General features: G+C 23.0%; 1 protein-coding gene across 1 annotated transcript; it reads left to right on the top strand.

The window, feature by feature from the left end:
- LOC145838146 (kelch-like protein 38) lies at window positions 1-24,335 on the top strand. The gene is made up of 2 exons (XM_082945694.1): window positions 1-1,177; window positions 24,190-24,335. Exons 1-2 carry the CDS (start codon window positions 1-3, stop codon window positions 24,333-24,335), a joined length of 1,323 nt encoding a protein of 440 aa, XP_082801820.1.
- The last annotated feature ends 2,556 nt before the right edge of the window (window positions 24,336-26,891 follow it).

Raw genomic sequence — 26,891 nt, 5'->3', positions numbered from 1 at the left:
ATGAAATCGGCCATCAGAAGACTGTTACAATCTCTGAAGGATGATAAAGTTATGTTGGTTGAAGACGAAGTAGGAAAAAATTACGAATTAATAGAAAATAAACTTAATATAAAAAATGTTGCAGTGCTTTATAATTTATCACAACTGTTTAATTGCTCAATTGTGTCAAAAAAACTTTTGGAATTTATTGAACGTTGTTTTCCAATGTTTGTCGATTCTACTTCGTTTATTGAGTTGGATTTCAAATATGTTTTAAACATTTTGTCGAGTAGTGAACTAAACATAGATTCAGAAATAGAAGTATACAACGCAATAGTTTTGTGGTTGTGCCATGATAAAGACCGAAGTAAATATGCGAAAGATCTTCTCAATAAAGTACGTCTATCATTGCTATCAGCTCCTGAAGTGGAATACATTTTAAACAAAACCTTGTGTTTTACTGATGATTTCCTTAACTTGAACGAATTGACAAAAGAAAAAGTTGAAAAGCTCAAATTAAACAAGTCTAAGATTACCAGTAGATACTGTAACCAAAAGAAGTTTAACATTATTTTTTGTGGAGGTGAAGATAGTCATAACTCTAGAGTTGTTAAACAGGTACATAGTATAAAAGCAACCGAGTTAAAAAAAATTAAAACTTTGCCATTAATGGAAAAAGGAAGAAAAAAACCTAAAGTACTTTGTTTAAAAGAAAGTATTTATGTTTTTGGTGGCCTAGACTATAATGGAAATTGCATAACATCTATTGAAAAGTACTCGAGTACTGATAACACTTGGGAAATTATAGGTTCAATGCCTGATAAACGTTTTAGGTTTTGTGCGTGTTCTTTTATGAATAACGTCTATGCTTTTGGAGGAAGCATAGGTGATGAAGAAGAAACTAATTCGTGTATTAAGTTTTGTACTAAAGATAATACTTGGAAAAGTATAGCTAATATGAACCAAGCAAGGTGTGCAGCGTCATGTGCTACATTCGAAGGAAAGATTGTTGTTTCCGGTGGACATAACCGTCTTATACTAAACGATGTAGCAGCTTATGATCATATAGCTGATACATGGACAAACATGCCTGACATGGTTGAAACAAGATTTCTCCACAAATCAGTTGCTATTAAAAACAAACTTTTTATTGTTGGGGGAAACACAAAAACTTGTGAAGTTTATGATACAACTTGTGGTAAATTTAGTTTATTAAAACTTGTAAAAGAATCCGTTTGCGGATATTTTAGGGTTCCAGATGAAGTTCTGTCGATAAAAAACAAAATTCTTGTTTTTAATCAAAACGAAAATAAAAAATGTGTTTTACTATATGACGTTAAAAAAGTAGAATGGTCAGAAGAATCATGTAGTTATTTAAAAAACATTTATGATTTTTCTTGTGTTAAAGTACCCCAGTTTTAAAAAGTTGTAGGAAAAAAATATTTCTAAAAGTAACGTGTACATCTTGTATAATAATTTCATTATTTTTAATGGTTATGACTTTAGTCTTAGAAATGTATTACTATTGATTTAGCCTACTATCGGAATTTACAAAAAGTTTTTTATAACGGTATAAAAAAACAGTATATGGATTTAAGACATTTAAAAATATTAAATTCCCTTTTTCTTTTTACGTGTGGAATTTTTTTTTATATAAATAATAACTTTTATATTCTTATAAGTTTTTATAAAGTACCTAATTTAAGAACTATCTTTAGTAAAAGTATTGGGTTTTCTTTAAACTGTATAATGATTCTCATTTTTTATTGTTATCTGTATTAACAAATAAAGTTTTTTTCGCAAAAAGTCATAAGTTTGTTTATATAACTTATAGTAATTTTTTAAATTGTAATCTTAGTTGTAGTAACAAAAATTTAAATTTTTATGGACATACTTTTGGTATTCAGTTTATTTTGTGATAAAATTACTTAAACTAGCAAGCACTAAACTAGCTAAATCAAGTTGCTAAATTAATTAAAAAAACAAACAAAATGACAAACATACTGTGTATAATCTTAAATTTTCTTAAAGTTTGTCACCTTTATTTATTAAAATGAGTATTGAAAACAGTTTGATTTAGCAATGTTTAAACTTAAACACTAATTTGAACAATAAATGATATCTTGCTATGCCATGTTAATAACAATTTATCTTAATAAAACATTTGCTAAGTAAATTTATTTTAATTTCTGTTGAAAGTTAATAAGATATTATCTCAGTTTTGCATTCAAGTGAAGAAGTTTAAAATAGTTTTTCACGTGAGTAGCTATTTGTATATATCAGCGATTCTTTACCTGGGGTAAATTTAGCCCTAAGGGTAAAGTCACGTGTTTTAGAGGGTACATTTTCTTCGTCAAAAATTATGTTAACTAAATAGATTTAATATTGTTTTCAATAAGTACGTTAGTGCTTCACTGTAGTTATTTTATTTTAAGTTAACTCTAATCATCCTATGATTTTTAATTTTTAAAAAGATTAGAGTTTTCTTTTCTCTAAAGATAAGATTTCTCTCGAAATAAATACTATTATGTATATTAGTTGTAAATTTGGTAACTACATTCAAAAAGGGGTAAAACAAAAAGAAAAACGATTATAACTTATGGTCTACATTGTAATTTTAGAACTTCTTCAAATATTTTCCTTAAAAGTTATAATCAAGAAAAGAATAATGTTTACTACGAGGACATATTTTATATGCACTTAGTTCCTTTAATATTTTAATATAATGTTTAGTGTTAGATTAGACCACTTTTAAAAATAGGAAACCAGTCAAAACACGCCCCTGATATGTTATCTTGAAGTGTTATTTATAAAGAGTTTGTTTAATGATTTTGTTTGATAATGTATACCATAAGTTCAACTTAAATTAGAAAAAAAAATTACATTGTATGGTTAAGTAATCAGTTTAATATAATTCTGCCACCTATAATAAATTTAGTTAGTTTAAAACTTTTTTTTTCCAAAAGAAAAATAAACGTAAAAATTATAAACTAAAAAAAAAAAAGAAATAGTAAAATTGTTTTTACTATTCAAGTTAAATTATTAAATAAAATATAAATTACATTATTAGCACAAAAGACTAATAAAAATTTTTTCGTATATTTATTTCAGCGTATTAAATTTACTTTTTTTTAAGAAGTTTTATCCTATAACTCACGTACTCACACGTTTGTAATTAAAGTTGTTTATCTACTTTTAAAGGGTAATTTAAACTTAAATATATTTTTAAGTTTTTCTATTACTAAATAAGATTCATAGTACATTGTTAAACACAATATACTCTTAAGTACGTTAAAAACTAAAAATTAAAGACTGAATCGTAAAAATATAGGTCTTGGGAATGCGAACCAACTCTTTTAAAAGGCGATTTTTGACTCTTTATAGGAGAATTTTCAGAAATAAGTTTTTTAAGGTGATTTGCTTTGTGACGTCATTTTTGAACAAAATGCGTCAAAAATCAGAAATCAAAGACAGAATTCCAAAACTAAATACCTTAAGGATAACGCATTCTAATTTTAAAGAATAACTTTGATTCTTTATTCAAGACCTGTATTAAAATAAACAATAGAATATAAACACTAATGATAACTCTTTAATAACACTCTCACAATCGCAACTAAACATGTTTTAAATTTTTAAGCCTAAAGTGCGTAAATTATACAAAACTTAAAGATACTTTATAATTTATTTAAGCTACTTATTGTGAACTAACAAAATGACGTGAGCAATTAATCTAAAAACTTAAGTTTATAGAATTATTTCTTTTAATTTTGTCAACCTAACTTAAGATTACTAACTCTTTTTACTTTAAGTTAAATCATAAAATTAGTTCTTTTTTTAATTTTGATGCTGACAAGAACTTTGAAAAGTTTTAATTTTTTTAGTAGAATTAAAAACCAATTAGCATTATTAAAACAACTATACAAACTTATTATTGGAAATCAAAAAACTTGTCTAATGGAGATATGCGTACTTGTTTAAACTAAGCATATAAGTATTTGTGTTTTAAATTAAATTGACATCTAACGACAAATTTTTCTATGTACTAGAATAAAATGACAAAAACATCCAAAAAAGCAGAGCTACTCATATTTAGTTTTTAACCGCAAGAGCAGCAGATAAACAGGGTATCATTAAATTAGTCGTGCAATGCTTACGTATTATTGTGAAAACACAAAAAGTAGCTGCAATTAATTTTATAATAACTCCAATACTATCATAAAGGTGGAATTGTTGATATAATTTCATTTTAAAACAGCTTTCCAGTAACTGTTTGTTTGGCATCTATATAGTAGTAGATCTACTATACCCCTTTTGAGAATTTAGAAGTTGTTAAAAATAAACTTTTAAATGTTAAATTACATTTGGTACATTAAAATCTTATAAAAGTTAAGCGCATCTATTTAAAATTAAATGTTGTAAAGGATAATAGCATTCACTAAAATATGAAATTTTAATTTTCTATTAAAGGTAAAGCAAATATAAAAACATTTTACGGTTTTATTTTCTTATAATAATATAGCAGATTTTTAAATTACAACAAATACCTAACTTATATGGTACAAAACTTGAAATGAATAAAACGAAGTTAGTGCGTTTTAAGCAAAACATTAGTAGCTATAAATATTTTAATTCCTATTAAATATTCAAAGCCTGTTTTTTTGTCTTTAATAATCTATTTCTGATATTATATTTGTAAATAATCTGAAAAAAAAACAGACAGTTTTATAAAAAAAATAAAATTTTGGGATTAATTTAGTTTTATAAAATTACAACAAACAATTGCAAAAAAAAATATGTATTAGCTAATGTAATTTTTTAGTTGTAGTTCAAAATTTAAAACAGCTTTTTAGTAGCTGTATTAACAAAATAATCTAAAGTTATGATTAACATTGTTTGTACAGTATGACAGCTACTAAAAAGCTTTTAAAAACTATATAAACAAGGGTTTCAAAAAGTAGGCAATAAATATAGTTAATTTGAAAAAGTTAGTGGATAACTAAACTATTAATGGGGAATATTGAAATAAAGGGGTCAAGTTTTTTTTTAAATTGGGGTCAAGTATTTTTTAATGTAGTGTCAAGTGGATATTTTGAAAATGAATTTAGGATAACCTGTAAAAATGTGCAGGTATTAATAAGCTGTTTGAAATTGTCTTTACAGTTGGGGACGTGTGTGTGTAATAACATAAAATCGATGTACTATTGATATAAAAGTAGTTATAGTTTTTAAATTAAGCGTTTGTGAGATGAAATACAATTGAAAAAAGTTGCTTATTGTAACACTTTTAACGGCAATACTTCATTATTAAGTACCATTTTACTGCAAGACAAACAATTTTTTTCATTATAAACTTTATTAAAAACTTAAGCGCTTTCGGAATCATTTGTAAAAACACAACTAATTAAAACGACAAGTAATTAACAAAAATGGATTTTTATAAACAACTAAGACAGAATGGATTATTTAAATACGTTAATCGTTACTTTTGATCCTTTATTAGGACTAAGCTGATTATTTATACTTGGTTGAAGTTTTTTAATAAGTAGAGCTTCTGAAAATAATAAATCATTATACGAACTTCACATTTTAATAATTTCAAAATAATTATAAATGTTGTTACAATTAGTAAAAAATACACAATTTTCGATATTTTTAAATACCGCACTGTTGGTTGGAGTCACATGTTCTTTAATTCTTACGAAAAGTTGTCTTGCAGTCTCACCAACATATTGCTTGTTCAGATCACCTGGACACGTAAGTTTGTAGACTAAACAGCTTTGATACAAGCGACTATTGAGTCCTTTAGGGAGAAATATTTCCCTACTTTTTCTGTATTATATGCAATACATACTTTTACCCCGATGCCTTCAAATATTGCTTACTAATAGTTATGTAAATGTATTTTAATTATACTATGTATATATAGCATTATCTTACTTCATTATTAGTTTTAACTATGTTATAAACTGTTATAAGACATTTGAAATGTATATAAGTACAATAGAATAATTAAATTTTTTAATGAGTTTCGTATAACAAAACGATTGTAATTAGCTTAAAGATTGGAAGTTAGAAAATTTTTGTTATCATATTTTAAACGTAACAATTATATTTCATTGTTTAGTAGTTAAATAACTTGATTCAAATACTAAACCAAATTTAAATCTATCTTTAGTTCAAACTAAAGCTACTATAATTTTGAATAAAATTAACAAGGAAAGTTTTTGTTATGGCTACTAAGTTATGTTTATAAACTTTGCCTTTACGATTATAGTTTTGATATAAGTTTCTAACTACAGCTATTGAAAATTATTTAAAAATATCATTTTTCAATTGCAAATTTTAAAACACAATTTACATGATTAGAAAATTTTTTTTACAACTACCTATTGTGTTAGACGCGTTGTGACATATACGTTTTTTTTTCTACACATTTTTTATTGTATTTTTAATCTTATATATTTGTATTTCTTACAATTTTATTATCTTATTTCATAAACTAACTAAAAAACCTTAAAAATTAAACTAATTTGAATATAATATATATCTTATAATTACAAAGTTTGACAAACTCTCTAATACGTAAAGTCGTTCTCATTCACAATCAAGTTTTATATGTGTTTTATATATAGTAGTAGTCTGATTTGATGCACGTAATCATGAAATATTTTAACTTATGTAACGGAGTTTTCGAAAGAAAGTAAGTCTATTATGTAAAACTAAAATAGATGTATTTTTCTTTTATACCAAAAGTAATTATTAAAGAAACTTTTAGACTACTGGAAGTTCTTATAAATGACTTCAGTTATGTTAATTCTTTTTCCAGGTGACTTTATTTTCATTAAAAATACCATTTAAAAATTTTTTGGTTCATTTATAAAGAAATATTTGAGAACTGCTTTGGATTTGGCATCTTAAAAATTAGAAATTTTTAGTTGCTTAATATTCTTCTCTTAATTTAGAAATTAGATATTGAAATCACTTAAAAAAGAAAAAAAAGGCTTCTAAAACTATGAATCCAAAAAAAAACTGCTATCACTAAACATTTGATGAAGCATCAAAATTGTGCCGAAATTTTACTGTTGGAGAGATTACGATAATTAAAAGTTGTTTTAAAGTTTATGACTTTGTCAAAACGGAAGCTGTATGTAATTAAATAGAAAAACAACCGTTTGTAATTAAAAAGAAATTGACTTAAGTGTTGCTTTATTTATTTAGTCTTCTGTTTAATGTTTAAATGTTTGAATTTAATCAGCTCTAATAATTAATATTTTGAATACGTTTGTGTAACTAATACCATAACTCATTTTTTGTTCAACCATGATTTTTTTTTTTTGCTTAAACTAATGGTAATAATAAACTAGTAGAATAAAGTAGTCTAGCTTTAAACTTCGGATTAGTTGATATTGAGTTGTTTGTTGTTATAAAATTAAAAGTTAAATCTTATGCAAAAAAAAAAGTAATTAAAAGCAAAATTTTATATAAAGTTTCAAAATTGGGGCCAGAATGTATTTTCTATTAATATTATTTTTTACTTTTGGCTCAATTTATCAATTTGGTTGATTTGAAAAAAAAATTGATGTGCAAATACATTTTTTTAATTATCATCGATACTTGTTATACACGGTATTTGAATGAAATTAGCTTTGTTTAAAGCCTGTTACAAGCTTAGCTTATTCGAGTTTGTAATTTTACAGCTACTAGAAAGCTGTTTAAAACTAAGAGAAAATAACATATTAAAAATTGAAGATTTATGATGCTATATGTAAAAAGTGTTTCTTATACTTTGTGTTTGAAGTTATGACAGATGCACTTGATATTAAAGTTTTGTTTTGCTTTAAATTATACTAAATCGTATTTTATTATTTCTTTTTTAGTATAGAAATTTACTGAAATCTAATGTTTCAAAATTTTTAAGAAGCTAGTACTTTTCGGTTATTCACGGCAAACCGACTCATTTCCAACTCCAATGGTGGTGCATTTGATCCTGAAAGCTTTTTCTCGGAAACTAATTCAATTTTTTTTATACAAACGATTTTTATATAAGTAATTACAAATATTCATGTTATGACTATTCTTCTTATTATTATTTTGAGTAGTTTTATTTGTCTCAGTTGAATTTGAATATGTGTACATGTCTAAATTTTAAAACTCCGTTTCCTAAACCCTTTTCTTCAGAATCGGCTTCGTAAAAAAAAACATGATAATAGTTAAAATACATTTGTTGCAAAAAAATCAGATAAATAGCTATAAAAAGTAACATGTTATCTTTCTTTTTGCCACTAATAAGAATGCGTATTTGGACAAAGTTTTCAATATATTATTGTACGAAATCATTTTAATACTGATTAATATGTTTAATGGCTCATCTTTACATTGAAAAAAAAACAGAATTTTTGTGTAACTATTTATCATTAGATGTCACTTTAATTCAAAACACAAATACTTATATGCTTAGTTTAAACAAGTACGCATATCACCATAAGACAAGCTTTTGATTTCCAATAAATAGTTTGTATAGTTGTTTTAATAATGCTTATTGGCTTTAAATTCAACTAAAAAATTTAAAACTTTTCAAAGTTCTTGGCAGCATCAAAATTAAAGAAAGAACTAATTTTATGATTTCATTTAAAGTAAAAGAGTTAGTAATCTTAAGTTAGGTTGATAAAAATTAAAAGAAATAATTCTATAAACTTCTTTTATTTTTTTTGTTAGTTATCATACTAACACAGCATGTAAATTATATGTTTTAACAAATTTTAATAAAAGTAAAAGTATATTTCAAAATATTGAGTTTTAGATTAATTGCTCACGTCATTTTGTTAGTTCACAATAAGTAGCTGAAATAAATTATAAAGTATCTATAAGTTTTGTATTATTTACGCACTTTAGGCTTAAAAATTTTAACTATGTTTAGTTGCGATTGTGAGAGTGTTATTAGAGAGTTATTATTAGTATTTATATTCTACTGTTTATTTTAATACAGGTCTTGAATAAAGAATCAAAGTTCGTTTTTAAAAATAGTACGCATTATCCTTAAGGTATTTAGTTTTTGAATTCTGTCTTTGATTACTGATTTTTGACGCATTTTGTTTAAAATTAACGTCACAATATAAATCATCTTAAAAAACTTATTTCGGAGAATTCTCCTATAAAGAGTCAAAAATCGCCTTTAAAAATAGTAGGTTTGCTTTCCCAAGACCTATAGTTTTACAATTCAGTCTTTAGATTTTAGTTCTTAACGTACTTTAGGGTGTATTATGGGACATATAAATTGCAATGCTCATTATTTTTGCTAATATTGCTTTTTAATACGCTTTTTACATTTAGGTTTCAATTATGGGTATAATTGGTAATAATATGTAATTTAACAGCTACTAGAAAGCTGTTTCAAACTAAGAAACTGTGCATTACAAAAGTTATAAGAATTTACCATTCTATATGTACAAAACGTTTCTTACTTGTTGTTTTAAAAGTTATGACGTGTGCATTTGATAGTAAATTTTTATTATATCTTAATTTTACTTATGTGCACTTCATTGCTCCTTTTTTAGTATCGAAATTTAAAGAAAATTGATTAGTTAACTTTTTGATAATCGTAGATTTTTACTAAACATGCTAAGCTGTAAAATTTTCACATTAACAACACTATATCTTATTTAAATTTATAAACAGTTTCATAGTCTAAAGTTTTGTATTGTTGAAAATTGATTAATTACTTTTTTAAATAGTATTGATCAGTAAATGATTTCACAAATACTAAAGAGCAGCATAAAAATAAAATTATTCCTTTGTAGTTACATAAATAAAATTAACGAATTTATACTAAAAAAGTTTTAACTTACTATTGTTTTAGTTTTTATGCCTCACAAACGTCTTAGCAAAATGATTTTTATCGTTGTTTGACAAGTTTTTAACCAAACAAGACTTCTAATATTGTTACTTGTTTAATTGTTACTAAAAAGAGTTAAATAGGAGCTTGATAGGTAATACTTGAGAAAATATACTTACCACGAGCATCTACTTTTAAAGATTTAATTAATTTAATATTATTGACAACACATAGCTAAATAATTTAATAAAGTGTTGTGATTGCGAGAAGTAGACGTTTGTTAATTAACATGTTTTTTTTAAGTTACGAAAATAAAGCTACATCTTTCAGTTAGCTATTAATTACTTATTTATAATAAGATTTCAAATGGTTACGTTTTATTGTAAAAACACAACAAGTAGCTGCATTAATTTGTATATAAACTTAATTACATTGAAAAAGGTGTTAGATGAACTTTATTTACTTTAAAATAGCTCTGCAGTAGCTGTTAGATAACATACATATTTCACAAGGTATTTAAGTAGCAATAGTATACTTTTCTTGAATTCGTTTCAATAAATTTTCGTTTTCTAAATGTTTACTTACTTTTTATCTAAAACATTCTTATAACTCAAATTGCAAAACTCTTGTTTATGTAAGACATTTTTTACATTTTCGATAAGTGTTTTGCCTATTTTATATGTATAATTTAAGCGTTCTTGTCGTTTTTGTTATTATTTTATTTATAGAAAATGAAAAGTTTATTAAAATTTACGCTCATTAATTATTAAGCTAAACATTTTTTATTATATCATTAAGATTAACCGTAAGTCAAGCGTTTGTATCTAATTTTTTATGTTTTAAAAAACCATGATATTATTTACAGCTTGTACAGCTTTTATAATTATTATTGATGTTATATTGAATTTAAAACTTTATTAAATTTTAAACTTTACCTTAAATTCAATCTTAATATTAAAATTTAATTTGTTTAATCTTTTAAATAAAAATATGATTTTGTTTTAAATTAGTTATTCAAATACTTTTTCCATGACTGTTACATATCTTTTAGATTTATTTAAGCACTGACTAAGTCTTTGGCCGAAACTTAGTTTGTAAAATAAATTCTTAAAAAAGTAAATTCATAATTCATACATGTTTAACTTGTTTTAAATTTTTTATCTATAAGCCATAAAAGCAACTGCTAAAACAGTATTGAAAAATGTTCTTGAAAAACAAAACTATCATTTAAACGTATACGTCAATTTATCTTATGACAATGTAGAGGTACAAATAGTGGGAACAGGACACGAAGACTAATTTTCACAAGGTTACTAAACTGCACGAGGGGTCTAAATTACACGAATACAAAATTGCACAAGTTTACTAAATTGCACGAGGGGTCTAAATTACACGAATACAAAACTGCACAAGGTTACTAAACTGCACAAGGGGACTAAATTACACGAAGACAAAATTGCACAAGGTTACTAAATTGCACGAGTGGACTAAATTACACGAAGACAAAATTGCACAAAGTTACTAAATTGCACGAAGGGACTAAATTACACGAAGACAAAGTTACACGAGGGCACAAATTTGCATGAGTTACCATTTTCGAACGTAAGCAAATTCAAAAAACAAACGTATTAAAAAAAAAAGAATAAAATTGACCAATTAATAAAAAGAAAAAAGAAAAAAGTTACTGACCGAGGGTAAGGGTTGGGGATAACAGTGATAGTAAAGTCAAAAATAGAAAATAAGCTAATTAAGTTATACACAAAAAAATATAAAATAAATTAAAAAAAGCTACCGACCGAGGATAAATGTTAGGTGTAACAGTGACAGTAGAAAAAATAATAATAAAATTAAAAGATAAAAAACAAACAGAAAAAAAAATTACTGACCAAGGGTAAGGGTTAAGGGTAACAGTGATAATAGAAATACAAAAAAAATAACTAATGTAAATTATTATAAAAAATACAATTAAATAATAATTAAAGAAAAGGCTACCAACCGAGGGTAAGGGTTGGAGACAAAAGTGATAGTAAAAAATAAAACAAACAAGTTACCGACAGAAGGTAAGGGTTAGGAGTAAAAGTGAAAAAAAGAAAATAAATTTACTAATAAAAAAAAATCAAACCGTGCATAAATGTCAACAAGCAAAATTGTTGTCCATGCAAAAGTGTCTTCGTATAACATTGACGCTTCATGCAAAAGTTTCTTCGTACAACTATATATTTGTGCTATTTTATACCCTCGTGCAAAAGTGTCTTCGTACAAAAATATTTTCGAGATGTTTTTTGCACTCTTGCAGTTTTGACAGCTATCCAAAATAGTAGTGTGGACAACCTTTTAACACAAAGATAAACTTTTAAACATATTTAAAAAACATTATTTTACTTAAAGTTCTATGAGCTAAAACCAAAACTGTATATGCTTCATTTATGAAGATTTAATCCATACTAGTTGTTTGTAAAAATGTTATACGTAGTTAACAATTTTTTTTAAGTGTTTGTTTTAAAACTAGTTACTTTAACTTAGCACTTAATTTTTTCTTTGTTTAAATTATACTTTACTAGTAGCTTTCTTCCTATAGTGTCAATAAACTTTACATGACATTTAATTAATTGAAATATTCTAATCAGTAATTACTTTATATTCATATTTCAATTATTTACTGTTACAATTATTGTAATTTTTTTTGTATATTTAAAATGAAACAATGAAAAAGTAGTCGTGTGTAAAAATTATCTACAAAGTAACAAAGACTTTTAAAATAAATACTTTCTAATTAGAATAAATTCATTATTAAACTTTTAACATTTGTTTATTACATAAGTTTTTAATCTTTCGTTGCGTGTTAAGAAAAAGAAACTTTTAGCATTTTAAGTTCCAATGACGTCATATTGTTTAACACAAAATGTCGCATAAAATATTTGTATAAATCCAAAAGCAAATATATAATAATAAACATTTTGATATTTTTTTTCCAATTGTACAATTTTAAAGCAGTTTGCAAAAGCTGTAACTTTAAATACATTTAAGTAATATCACTTGTTAAATTCCTTGTCAGAAATTTTTTTCATAATTTTGATAGTTTTTTTAGTCTTACATTGTAATAAGTAATGTTTAAATGATTTTGGTCGCTTAGCTAATTTTTAATTATAAATATATACAGATTATAAGACACAAAATTTCAATAAATAACTAAATATGTGTTATCAAAATCAGAAAAAAAAAACTAATAACGATGTATTTAAAATTAAAACGTTTAGTTGTATATAATGATTTAAATAATAACGTCCAAAACAATTAAAGAAATATAGAAAGCTCTTTCATATTTTAAAACTATTCTATTTTCAAAAACCATAGAAACTTCATGCACAACTATTTTACTTTAAAATGAATATTAAATGTTCTTTAAAAAAGCAAAGTATTTGAAACAACTTGATTCTTTATTATAACAATTCTATTTAAAAGTTGTCTACTTTGAATTTTTACAAAAGTTTGTAACATTTATAAAAGTAAACGTTATAAAACATAAATCATCATTAATAAAATTTATCACAAAAATAAATTAAAACAAATATTTAGTAATAGATTATGTTATACCTTTTTAAAGTAAATATAAAAATGTAAAGTCAACAGTAGTAAAAAACAGCAAAATAAAATTAATACTTCTAGTAACGTTATTTATTCAAACAGCAAACTGTCGCATCTAATATTTGTTGTAAATAAATCAATATGCGTTTAAACTTTTATTTATTTATTTACAACGATTACAGTTGTTGAAGAAATTTTAAAGCAACTTGAAAAAGTTGTATATTTGTTACAGATACTAGTTTTAATAATAATTTAGGACTGCTAAAATATCAATTTTATTTCAAATGACTTTGTTTGCTTTTTAAAATTAAGCTCAAAAATGATACTGACAGTTTTTATAAAAAAGTCATTTTAGAAACCTATTTTTATCTTAAAATCAAAATAATTTTAAATTAATGTTTAAAATTAAAAAATGAACATTTTTTTTGTTTAAAAAGATTATTACTGTTCTAATATAAGTACACAAACTTATTGGATGCAAAAATAAAATAATTAGCTAAAACAGTGTGTGAGTGACTTTATAAAATTTAAATTAAGTTTTTGCATTAGATTATACAAAATTATTTCAGTTTGTAATTGAGTAACAAGTTTTATTTGTCATAATATTTATTGCCAATTCTTATAGGTATCACATTTACTAAAAATTTTATTCTGCAACATTCGGTTTTTTGTCGCATTTTAATAAAATTATGTTTCGCTTATCTATAAACTTTTATACATAGAAATAAAATAATTGAAGGATATCCAAATAGTTATTCTTTCTTTAAATTTAAGCTATATAAAAAATAAAGTAGCATTTTAAACATAATTTATTAACTTTATATCAAAAATTAAATAGAATTCTATTGACTTCATCAAATATAAACAGAAAAGTGTCGCATTATAGCATTAAATCCATTAAAAATTAATTTGGGTTAATTAAGTTTGATAAACTATAACATTTTTTGTTACAAAAATTTTAAATCGCTTGAAAATGCTATAATGTAATGTAATAAAAACTGAAATCTTAATAAGAATAACTGTGGTTAAAATTATTTTAAACATAAACGAAACGCGTAAGTTGTAATTAATTATAAACTTGAACGTATATCTGACAATTTTTGATAAAGATAGTTTTTAAGTATGTGCTTTAGATGCTTATTACTAAACTTATTAACATATGTTTAAATTAAAAAAAGTATTTACTTTAGCCTGATTTAAAAAAACGCTTAAAAAATATTAAATTAATAATAAATAAGATATACAAAATAATTTTTCATCAAACTATGACCAACAATGTTGTACTATAAATACAGCAACCTGCCAGTTAAGTACGCACTTTTTATCCAAAAACGCTTACTATCCTGATGTTAATTGTTAGTATTGTGAGACTAAATAAATATTTATTTCAACTAATTACGCACAAAGTATTGTTTTGGCTTAAATTGAATTTAAATATTAGTTTTATTCTTGGCCTAACGTTACTTTCAAAATAATATTAAGTACTTTACTTCTTTGTAACAATAATTATTTCAATATAAAGTTTAAGCCGTTTAGTTTTATATTTATTTTATAATTGTGCACATTTATAGAAATAAAAATGAAAAATATTAACTCTTTACCTAACTAAAGCACTCCTGAAAATAGCGAAGGATTCTTAATGTACAAATTTCTAAAACCAAATATTTAGCGACTTTGTTTGTTGTCTTTAAATAAACTATAGTGTTTATATAGTTATTTTTATTGTTCTTGTAGTACTTAAACAAATTGTACATAAGTGAAAAGTTTATTTAAGTACACTACAGGGGTTAGCTGTCGAAAAAACAAGTTAGGTATCTTCTTTATAAAACGAACACAACATTATTTAATTTAATAGTCTATTTGGCAGACTTAGATTCACTTGTCAGCATTTAGAAGCCGTAAAAATAAAAGTATACAAAATTTGCAGTTTATTTGCAACGTTTTTTGTAAAAGAAAAGAATTTATAAAACTAAACTTATAAATTTCTCGTAGCATTTTGAATTTTAGTGACGTCATTTTATTTAGCACAAATTATCGCATGAAATATTTTGTTAGAAAAAAATTCAGTTGTTGTTAACAAATTAGATCATTGTTTTCTTTAAAAAACTATTTTAAAGCAGCTTTTCAAAGCTGTGAATTTTACTTTTAATCCGAAATAAATTATCAATTCTTTTATTTCTCGAGTAAAAACTTTTACTGAATTTAATTTTTTTGATCTTATTATCTATTTAAGGTAATTTTAGTTAATGTAAAGTTTTTAATGATTTTTGAAACTTTTAAATTTTTTATTGATTAATAATGTTCGTTGCGGTTTTAATTTTAGAAAAAATCAAGCAAAATAAACTGAGATTAATATTTTGAATGATTAGAGCTTTCATTAACTTTTTTTAGATCAAATATTTATTTTGTAGTATAAACTTGCTATTAGTTTTTGACTCAAAAGTATTAGACACAAAATAAGAATATTTTGATAACTAAATTTATTTAAAGACACACTAACATAACAGAGTATTTTTAATTAATTCATTGTTTTACTTAAATTCACATTTTATTAAAAAGTTTTATTATTCAATAATATCACTATAAAAAGTTATTTAAACTAAACAAAATATATGAAACGAATTAAATTAATAGTATCGAAATAAAGTAAGAAAAAATTAAGTTAGAAAGATATTTAAATTAAAAACAATTTATTACGTTAGACTAAATATTTTATTTAAAACACTGTAACCAACTTAAAAACAAGTAAGTATAATTAAAAATGAACAAAAAATTTCATAAAAATCCAATGAAAAAAAAGTTAGCTGTATTAGAAACTAAAAATAGCTAAATATCTTTACAAATAGATTCTGAATATTCATTTCTTTGCGTTATTCTGAATAACTAATATAATTTTATAAAAGTAATGATGTTAATGGCAGTTTATCAAAACTGTGAACAAATTATTTAAATTTTTAAACCTCATTTGAGGTCAAAATATCGAAACTATTGGCAATAAGAAATATTAATATTCTGAAGTAAATCTGTACGAATATTATAACTCACTGTTTGCGGGGGTGATTAATTACGTCATAGAAAGCTTCGGAAACGAAATTTTAATAAAAATAGTTTAAGATAACTAATGGATATTGACTTTGACTTTGATGAACTTTTAACTTATACAATAGACTTGATCACTAGACAAACGATGTTTAAATATTATAAATCATGAAATAATTAAGATCTCTGTTAGATAGAATTTAAGTTGTTGGTGGTCTAAGCCTTAACAAAAGGTCTAAAATTGTAGTTCAGTTAAATATGAAATTGTTTGATGATTGTGTGAATATCTACTAAAACATAAAAAAATCCAAATGTTTTAATAATATGTTACAACAAAATTAAAAAAGATTATGTAGGTATTTTTTCAAATATTTTCAATGTGTTTAGTGAACAAAATTAATTTCGATGAAAACAATAAATTTTTGAGTTTACTTCAAATTTTTAACATCCGATGATTTATGTCTTTTATAATATTTTACTATTTACCGTTTTCAGTTTATTGCATAGAACAAGCTATACTTTTCAGTAAAAAATTAATATTACAAATAAATAATTTGCTATCTTTTGAATGAAGTATCTTTTTTTTTTCAATATTTTTGTCTCTTGTAGTTAAATTTAAACTAAAAGAATTTATATATCGTTTGCAACTTAATATCATTAGTTTATTTATTTTGTTTTTTTTTATTTTATTACACAAAGCTTTTCAAAACCATACGAGTTTATTGTCAAGTGATAAATTCAAAATGAAATTTGATTTTTTTTTTGTTAAATGAATAGCTTAAAAAATAACTTTAAATTATGACGTATGAATAAATTCAAACAGACACAAAATTAGAGATTCATCAATTAAAACTAAAGGTATGTTTATTAATAGATAGTTAATAATTTTGTTTTTCTATTTAATACTACTTGCGTATTTAAATTAGGTAAATTTTAACATATAATTAGGTAAATATTAAAAACAAAATGAATAATTTATTGATATTAAGTTGCAAATGGTATTTAACACGTTCAAATTCCTTTCTATAATAGTAAACTAAAAGAAATTACTTCATTAGTAAACTTTTTTGATTTAAAATCATAACGCTTGTTTAAAAACTTTTTAAAACAAGCTCTCCGCTTTTGCATTACAAAGTATTTTTTATAATCAGTTTAGTCATTAGTTATACTGCTTACTCAATTAAGTTTTCAGGGAAAGCTTCTTAACAACAAAGTTTAAGTTTACACACAATTGCCACAAGAATAATTTGTTTTTCAATCATAATTTAAGAAAATAGAAGTAGTTTTTAATTCTATCAAACGACCTGTACAAATAGCTCACAACATTTTTTTTCTATTTTACTAAACTCAACAAAACTTATTTGAATGATTTCTGATTTTCTTTAAGCTTTAATTATAAAGCCTCTTCTGAGGTTGACCTACAGCTAATCAACGCTATTTAGCTAATCAACAGTTATGTTTAGTATTTTACAGAACTGAAACTTATCATTTGCGGTGATAATTTAGTGAAATCACAACTTAAGAAATTAAAAACAAATCAAAATTAAAATTATTTTGACATTTATAATTCTTGCAACACATTAAACACTTAAACTGAAATAACTAGTATAAGTTTTGAGTGATTGTGTGTATATCCAAAACCATACTTATATTACCACCCTACAAGTGGTTAAAATTGTGCTTTTTTAATAACAATAGTTTAGTTTTTATGTTCATGATTAACATTAATTAAATTACTGAGATTGATGTTCTATATTATCACAAGAAAAATGAAAATTTTATAAATTTAACTTTTTTAAACATCTTAATAGTTTGAAATATTTTTTTAAACTACATATAAATTTGAACTTAATTCAGTCTATTTTTATAGTGCCTAGACATTTAAAATAAAAACATTAGTATTGTATTTGTTGTTTATAAACGATATTTATAAAACCTAAATTTTGTTTTGAAAAAACAAAATTTTCAATGTCAAACAGAAACTTGAACTTACAAATTAAATTAAGTTTTAAATTTTAGAACAATATTGATGAAAAATTCAAAAGTAGAAAGTATTTAACATTCCAGTTATATGTTGTTAAACATATAAAAAAACTATTACTAGATATTAATTTTTTTTTAACTTTATTTTAGCTATTTATATCTTCAATGATTACGTCACATATTTAAGCACAACACTTATTTACAACTCGTTAAATATGTAGTCGTAGTTTATTCAATTAGTACATGAAAATTCAATTCTAATTTTAAGCCGCTACAGGGTAGTTGCGAAATTTTCAAATCATTACAGCTAAATAAAGTAGTCAATCAACTTCCTACACAAAAAAAAAAATAATATAGAAAAAAAACACTTATTAAGTTCAAATGATAAAATATGTCGTTTATGTTCAACTTTCACAGATCTGTATCTTAAAGTAAATCTAGGAACTTTATACTTTAAATTAATCCATGTTTATATTAAAAATTTATATTTATTTTGTTTCTATGATGCACTACTCTACGAACATTAATTCTAATAGTTAAACACATAGTATATGATGTCCTTGCTTCGTTAAACTTAAAACCTATTTAAGTCTTAACATTTTAGTTATTAATCTTAAAAATCTTAAAAACTAAAACACACAGTATATGTGCAATAACTAAATAATTTACAAGTTAATTTAACTTAAAATTTATTAAATTTTAACACTTTTGGTTTGAGACTTTTATAGCTAGCTTGGGTGTTGAACAGCTGGATTTACATGTAAGATATTAAATCGCTAGCATTGTAAAAATGATAAAAAATACAAAATTAAACACAAAATAAAATTATAATGTATTTCGTTTCCTGATCACTTAAAGGTATAGTTAATAAAAATAAATTATATTAAAAGTATACTAAACCACACTTTTAAAGCTGTTTTAGGAAATATTCAACATGTACATGTTTGTTAACATTCATAAACTAGCTTTGCTAAATAAAATCTTTGTAAAGTTATAATTAATTAAATATTGTAATTGGAAATCGAAAAACAAGAGGAATGAAAAAGTTTATAATACTTCAGCTAATAAAAAAAAACCTGCAAAAAAGTTTAGTATTTTATTATCTAATTTTACAAATTCTCTAGTTTTTTTATTTTTCTAAAATATAAATACAAAATTTATAGTTTTATATAAACTACATTTTTACTACAGAGTAAATAAAAAGTGTTTGAAAAGTTAAATAGAAAATAATGTTTTCAAAAGCTGTCTTAAACTTTTATTTCTAAAATTAAGAAACTTGTTTATAACCAAATATGTTACAAATAGAAAGTTTGGTTTATATTGATATAACTTGTTTGTCATTTTTGAAACTCTATTTTTTAATCTATAACAACTGTGCAACCATAAACATCAACTGTTATGTAAACTTTTGAATAAATATTTTATTGATTTTTTTTTGTAGCTATTTATAGTCTATGTAGATAAAAATTATTAACAAACTAAATTGTTAATAATTGATTTTAATACTAGAAAGTAGCAAAAGAAAAGTTACTTAGGAAATATTTTTACAGATAATACTAAATTTACTGTACACTGTAGAATAACTTGTATACACTAGTTTGTACACCATAAAAGACTACTGCTTTAAGTTATAGTCTTTAATTTCAATATAATAATTTAACTTATAAGTTTAAGTTTTGCAAGTTATTATTTTTACCAAGTTGAGCTGTTTTGTATAATAATGTGATTATATTTGAAATATGAAAATTAACAAGTTTTCACATTTAACATTTTATAAATAATTAACACTAAATAGTATTTTTTCACTCCAGTATCTTATATTTATTTTAGTACCAATACCTTTTAAAGATAAAAATAACCTTTAAGAAACAATTGACTGTTTCAAGTAACGGTCCCAAAGTAATAAGTCCCAAATAACGGTCCAAAAAGAATTCTTAATTTATCAATTTTTTTACATAAACTAAAAAATTTTTATAAACTTATTGTATAAAAAGTATATACATTTGAAAAACATATAACAATTTATCGTACTTGTAAACGTCCTTTATTATATTTTAATTTTAAGCGGTAATAACGTAAAGTTCAAGTTTTTTCACATTATATACTATTATTAAATAGAAAAACATAAAACTTATAAATAAACGATTAGTATAATTAAGTTTGCAGCCGTTTTAAAACTGTTAAAAATATTATTTTACAAAACTAATTGATATTTTAACATATCTAAACAAGATATTAATTTTTTTGATACTGCTTAATTTCACGAGCGGACAAAATTGCACAAAAACAATTTTTATTAAAGGTCAACTTTGCACGAGTTACATGTTTGCACGAAGGGTAAAAAATAAATAGTATATAAATAAAAAACAGAAAAAATCTGAAACACAAATTAATAAAAAAAAAAGCAAAAAAAAGTTACTGACCGAGGATAAGGGTTAGGCTTAGGGGTAACAGTGATAGTAAATTAAAAATAAATATGTAAAGAATAAGAATTATTATTGAACAATAACAAGAAAAATAAATAATTATAAATTATTTAATTAAAAAAAGAAATAAAAAAGCTACCGACCGAGGGTAAGGGTTTGGGGTAACATTGATTATAAAAACAAATAAACAAAAATTAAAATTATTAAATATAAAATACAATAAAAATTAAGTCATCAACTTAGGGTTGGGGTAGAGGTAGCATGGTAGTAAAATAAAAATAAAAATAAAACTATGAAAAAAAAAACAAACAAAACAAATAAAAGTTTAACACGTGCAAAAATGTCTCTTAAAATAGTTTGTTAATTACTTGATGTATATTGTGTATTTTTACTTTATATAAAACCACAACACATTAAATTTTATATACTTTATATTAATGAAGCAAACATGTAGTATTTAAAAGGTGCAATTATTAAAAGTAGTGTTTTAACAGTTGTGCCTGAATAGATTTTTAAAAAACACAGACAGGCTTTTACGCCTTAAAATATCTTAGAAAAGTATTCTAATTATCTTCTGTTTGATGTATTTCAGATTATTACCTTTTTTTTCTAAACTTAACAGCTTACGTCTAATTTAATTTGTTTTAATTTTTTTTAAATTAGCTAAACCTAGTTATCATGGTTGTTACTTAAACATTTAACAAAAATATAAAACACCTTATATATGGATGCGGCATAACTTAAAAAAGAGTTTCTAGCAGAACAAACTTACTGTTAATGAAAATTTTTCTTCTATGTTTGTTTTAGAAAAGAATCCACCAAATTGAAACTATCAGACTATTTTTTCATGTGTCAAGTTATTTTTGCAAGATGCTATTTTAGTAATTTCTGCCGATATGTTTTTTTACCTTTCATATTAAACTTGTAAAATATATCCTAAATAAAAAAATTTACAAAGCTATATAGGTGATTGAAAATTTACAATTAAATGCTATATATTTTGAAACATCTTATGATGCTTGAAGTCAAACTATTCAACGTTATAAGTATTTAAACACAACACCTAGCTGCGTTAGATGTCATATTAACTTGTTTGCATTATAACTAGTATATCTTTTAAGATACATGTTTGTAACAGGTTAAAAAAGCTGTATTTTTATTAAACCTTTTAAATTTGTTATGCTTTATATATAAGTTAGTTACAATATACTAAAACTAATTCAAAATGAAAATAAATTCATTTTTAAATTATAAATTTTATTATTTTAAACAAAGCTATACATAATAATCAAAAATTAAGTTAAATTAATCAACAACTTTTATATTTGATTAAATAATAAATTTTAAGTGGTATTGTTTTTTTTTTTTTTGAGCAGTAGTTCATTAAAACGACATAAGACAATAGCTTCTAAAAAAAACAAGAAAAGTATTTCAGTTATCTGATTTAGTTTTAAAATAATATGTTTTTTTAAATGCATTTTTTTCGCTATAATATAATGAATATTAGTTCAGTTGATCCTCAAAAGAATGAAAGAGTCTTATTGGACCATTCAGACGGTTTAGATTTATTTGAAGTATGCTCTTTTTATATAAAAAAGGGAAATAAGATTTTAGTTTAACAAGATTTAAAATATATAACAAAAAACAAAAACTATATATTTGTATGTTATTTAGCTAAACATAGTAAAAACCAAATATCCTTAGAATTTTAATCATGTTTTCCTTAAAATGAAGCTATTTTTTTAGTTTTCATAAATTTTTTAAAAGTTGATAAAAACCTTTGAACACTTATATTACAATCATTTGAAAAAAAATCTTTATTGCTGCTGTTTTCGGTGTTTTGATAAACTACGTAAGCATTTGAAAGTTTAAAGTATATAACATGCTAATTAAAACACTGTCATGTCACTTTAAATGTTGTAGTCTTTTAGAAATTTCTCGTAAAATTTTAACCCGAAAAGTTTCATATTTTTAAATTAAAAAACTAGATACGTTGTATCAGATGTGTAACAACAAAAATTTTTAATAAAAACATCTACTTTTTTGTTTCTTTTAAATCTTGTGCTATATTTTATGACATATGTTTTACCCTATTAACACCTGTTTTGTATTTCAAAGTTTGATTCTTACAGTTTTTATAGAATAGCTAGATTAACAAAAACTTTGATTTAAAGTAAAATAAATTTTATAAACTTTGTTAAAAGTTAAATTAATTTATTTAATAAAAGTGTTTATTATTCATTAAAGATATTTTAAAAACAAGTTTTTTATTGACTCTCTGATGAGCTTTAAATTCCAAAACTAAAATTAAAACAATACTAATTACCTTATTTTATATTATTTTACTTAAATTATTTAACAGTCAAATCTTTTATTAATTGAAAACTTTTATCAATTTATACATAGTTTGTAGTATTAGTTGATTATATTTTTGAATTATTAGAAAATTGAAATATTTCTATCAAAGCTATTCCCATGAAAAACACAAGCTTTAAAGCAAAAAAAAAAAAAACTGTTAGCGTTTGCCTACGTAATGAAGTTAAATTAGAACTATATGTGAGAACAAAAAATATATAAATATGTTAAAATTGCGTGAATAGCTTTTTTATCTTAAATTTAATTTGAAACTGCTTTTAAAAGCTGTAATCTTTTTCAAATTTAAACATGAAAAAAGGGCTTAAATGAAAAACTATAGTTAAAAATGCAAAAACTAATCAACAACTTACTAGTTAAACACAAAAAAAATCTTAATACTATTTTACGTTGCTATTTAAATTAAAATCTTTGTAAGTTTTATGTTTTAATTTTAGAAATTTTAGTTAACCTTTTTATTTAAAATCCTCTTTTAAATGCATCAAACGCTTAAAAATACCTAGTATTTTAGACAAAAAACGGATTTAAGAAAACTTAAGAATTATTTTACTTTTTATTAAATTTAATCAAATTTACTTTATAAACTTTTCATTTATAGTATGTTCATTTTCAATTTCAAAAAAAATTACTTTCTGAAAAACTCTAATAAGTAAATAAATAAGTTTTGAAATTAAACGTAACAGCAGATTTTATGATCGCTTACTGTTTTAGATTAACAGCTACAAGAAAACTATTTTAAACTTGGATCGTTAAAAAACTTGACAATTTCTTCGAAACTTGAATTTTTTTATAAACCCGTTCAATTTTTTTATTGTGTGTTTTGAACATTGACGTAAGCACAAATGGATTAAAATTATATTGTATATGTTAGAGTGCTTAGTACATTATTTTTACAGCTACGTTTAGTATTCCTGGTGGAAAAATTTGTTTTTTTGCAAATATCATAAAAACAACCTGTGAAAAATTTAGATGATTCAATAAAACTTCACCTCGGCTTGAAACGATTTTCAAAAACCACTCAAATGCAAATTGTATTCGATCCAAAAAATGCGACCTTGGAGTTTCTAGCTGAATTTATTTTATATGTTGCTAATTATCACACAAACACATTGTGAGCAATTTGAAACGATTAGAAGAAAGTTTTATGGTAGTATTTCTTGTTTAAAAATAAACTGGATCTCAAGAAAATTGATAAAAGTTACATAAAATGTTAAAATATAAATTTTACAATCGAACCCATAGCATCAAGAAAATCAAATATTAAAACAAGTTTTACCTTTTTCACTCATAAATAAAATATATGTACGCACTAGGAAGATCTAGGTACAAATCGTTTTTATTGAACTTTTTTTTTTATATTTAATTCATTTTTGGTTGAGATATGACAATGGCAGAAAACTGACTGAAAAATAATAAAATAAATATTATCATTTTAAAATAGATGGATACAAGTAAAAGTCAGTTTTGATTGCAAATTTAACGTTATGATTTCACATAGTTGTATCAACCTCTGTATCAACTGGTATTTTAAATATTATATAAGCTACTAATATGTTGTTTTAAATTAATCGAACAGTTAAAGAATTAAAAATCACTTAATTATATAAACTAAGAATGGCAATTACTTGTAATTATATATACATATTGTAGTTACTAAACATTACACTTAAAAATGCATAGTGACGTCACCAGAATTTTAATGTAAATTTTAAATTCTAATGCTTATGTTTAAACTTATTCGTTTTGATAATATTAAAAATCGGAAAGAAATACCAAGTCTTTTCTAGTCGTTGATAGGCGTTCAAAAACATAGTACAGTGATGCCAATTTAATTAAATGTGTTTTTTTTAAACATACTACAGTTGAGTGTTACATATTTGTAAATTTGCTAGTTTATAAATACTAGATAGTCCTATAAAATTATCTAAAGAATTTAATTAATTTTCAAAAGTTGAAAATGTGTAATAGAAACTATCATTATCGAAATCGTAAAATTTCTTTTTAGAATTTAAACATAAAAACTTATTAATTTTTTTTTGCTGACGTCATAAAATTTAACAACAATTTGTAGAGAGAACAAAGAGTATATAAATATGTTAAGAAAATATAATTTGGCTAAATATTACAACTTTAATATAAACCAGCTTGTTAAAAATTGTTATATATTGTTAAGCATAAACGTAAGCATCCAAATAACTTTTTAACAAAAGCTGAGATTCAAAAATAATTATTGCTAAAAAAAACGAGTCTGTGTTAGTCAAAAACAAGAGCAACTAAAGGTTTTTTTCACACCACTATAAAAACTAAACACTAAATAAGTGTTAGATTTCAGCTTATAATTTAAATGATCAAAAAGTTTTTTTTCTCTTGTTTACTTCAAAAAGCACTGTGAATTAAACAAAGAAATTATTTGATAAGAATATGATCTTTTTAAGTACTTTTTAAAAGAAAATAAGAACATCAAAAATCATAATTGAATAATAAAATCAACATACCTGATCTTTATCTTATTTACTTTTTTTTTACTTCTATGTCTTACTTAGTTTTGTTTGTTTTGTCCATTTATTTATATTTATTTAGCTAAGCTTTTTAAGAATTAACAATAGAATAATTTAAAAATATTGATTTTGAAAACAAATTGAAGAAGCTTACTGTAAATGTAACAATAAAATTTTACTAGCCCACTTTAAAATTTTCACATGAAAGAACAAACATTTTTTACATAAACTTTACAGATTCTTTCAGACAGCTGTTTCAAATTAATTCGTTGAAATTAAATTATAAGTAAATAAGCTCAAAAGTATATATAATAATTTTTAAAGCTATCTATTGTGTGTATTTTAATTGCGATTTAAAATTGAAATATAAGTTTTACTGATATAAATTACTAAAATAATTATTTATTTATCAATTAGCGTGTATATTGTGAAATATCAAATAGGATTTTAAAAGGCTATATTTACTACTAAATGTTTAGCTATAAACACTTTAGTAAAACATAACTAAAATTATAGTGAATAATTTTTTTTAATTTATTAAGCGCAGCTTTTTTGTAAAACAAATTTATAACTTTTTTTGATAAATCTATAAGTTTACTTATTAAAAATAAATTAACTAAATTATTATATATATGACTTCAAATTGTCAGAACTGCTGAGTTCTACAAAATTCGAAGTGTCTATAAAAAAAAACATTAAAAGCTAACCATTACTAAAAAATAAAAATGTTATACACTTTCAACAAACAGAGTTACCAATTAATTTTTACTAATTAATGTAGCTTCTTTTTTGAAAAAGTATTTTGAAGTAGGTATTTTTTTGTTTTAAAGTTTTTGGTATTTATATCGGAGTTGTTATGATTTGCTTGTATTTTTCTTATTATGTATGTACAATTAAATTGTTTTGACTGTAATTAAGCTAACTGTATAAAAAGAAATTTTATAGAAAGTAAGTTTTACAATTAGTAAAACAATTATATATTATTCAGTTAAGCTGCTAGACGAAAAAATTTAAAAGCTGTTTAAAATGAAATTGTGAAAATCTGCTTGTTATTTTTTTTTTATTAACATAACTTTAGATACAATTTTTTATTTAGTTATCTTAATATGCCAAACAGATAAAAATAAAGTTTATATAAAGATAAAAAAAAAAATCTAATCAAAGTATATGACA

Source organism: Thalia democratica, chromosome 6, assembly GCF_965202585.1.
Source record: "Thalia democratica chromosome 6, ktThaDemo2.hap1.1, whole genome shotgun sequence".
Classification (NCBI taxonomy): Eukaryota; Metazoa; Chordata; class Thaliacea; order Salpida; family Salpidae; genus Thalia; species Thalia democratica.
The sequence above is the reverse complement of the archived record's forward strand: the minus strand, read 5'-3'. Positions and strand labels throughout refer to the sequence as shown.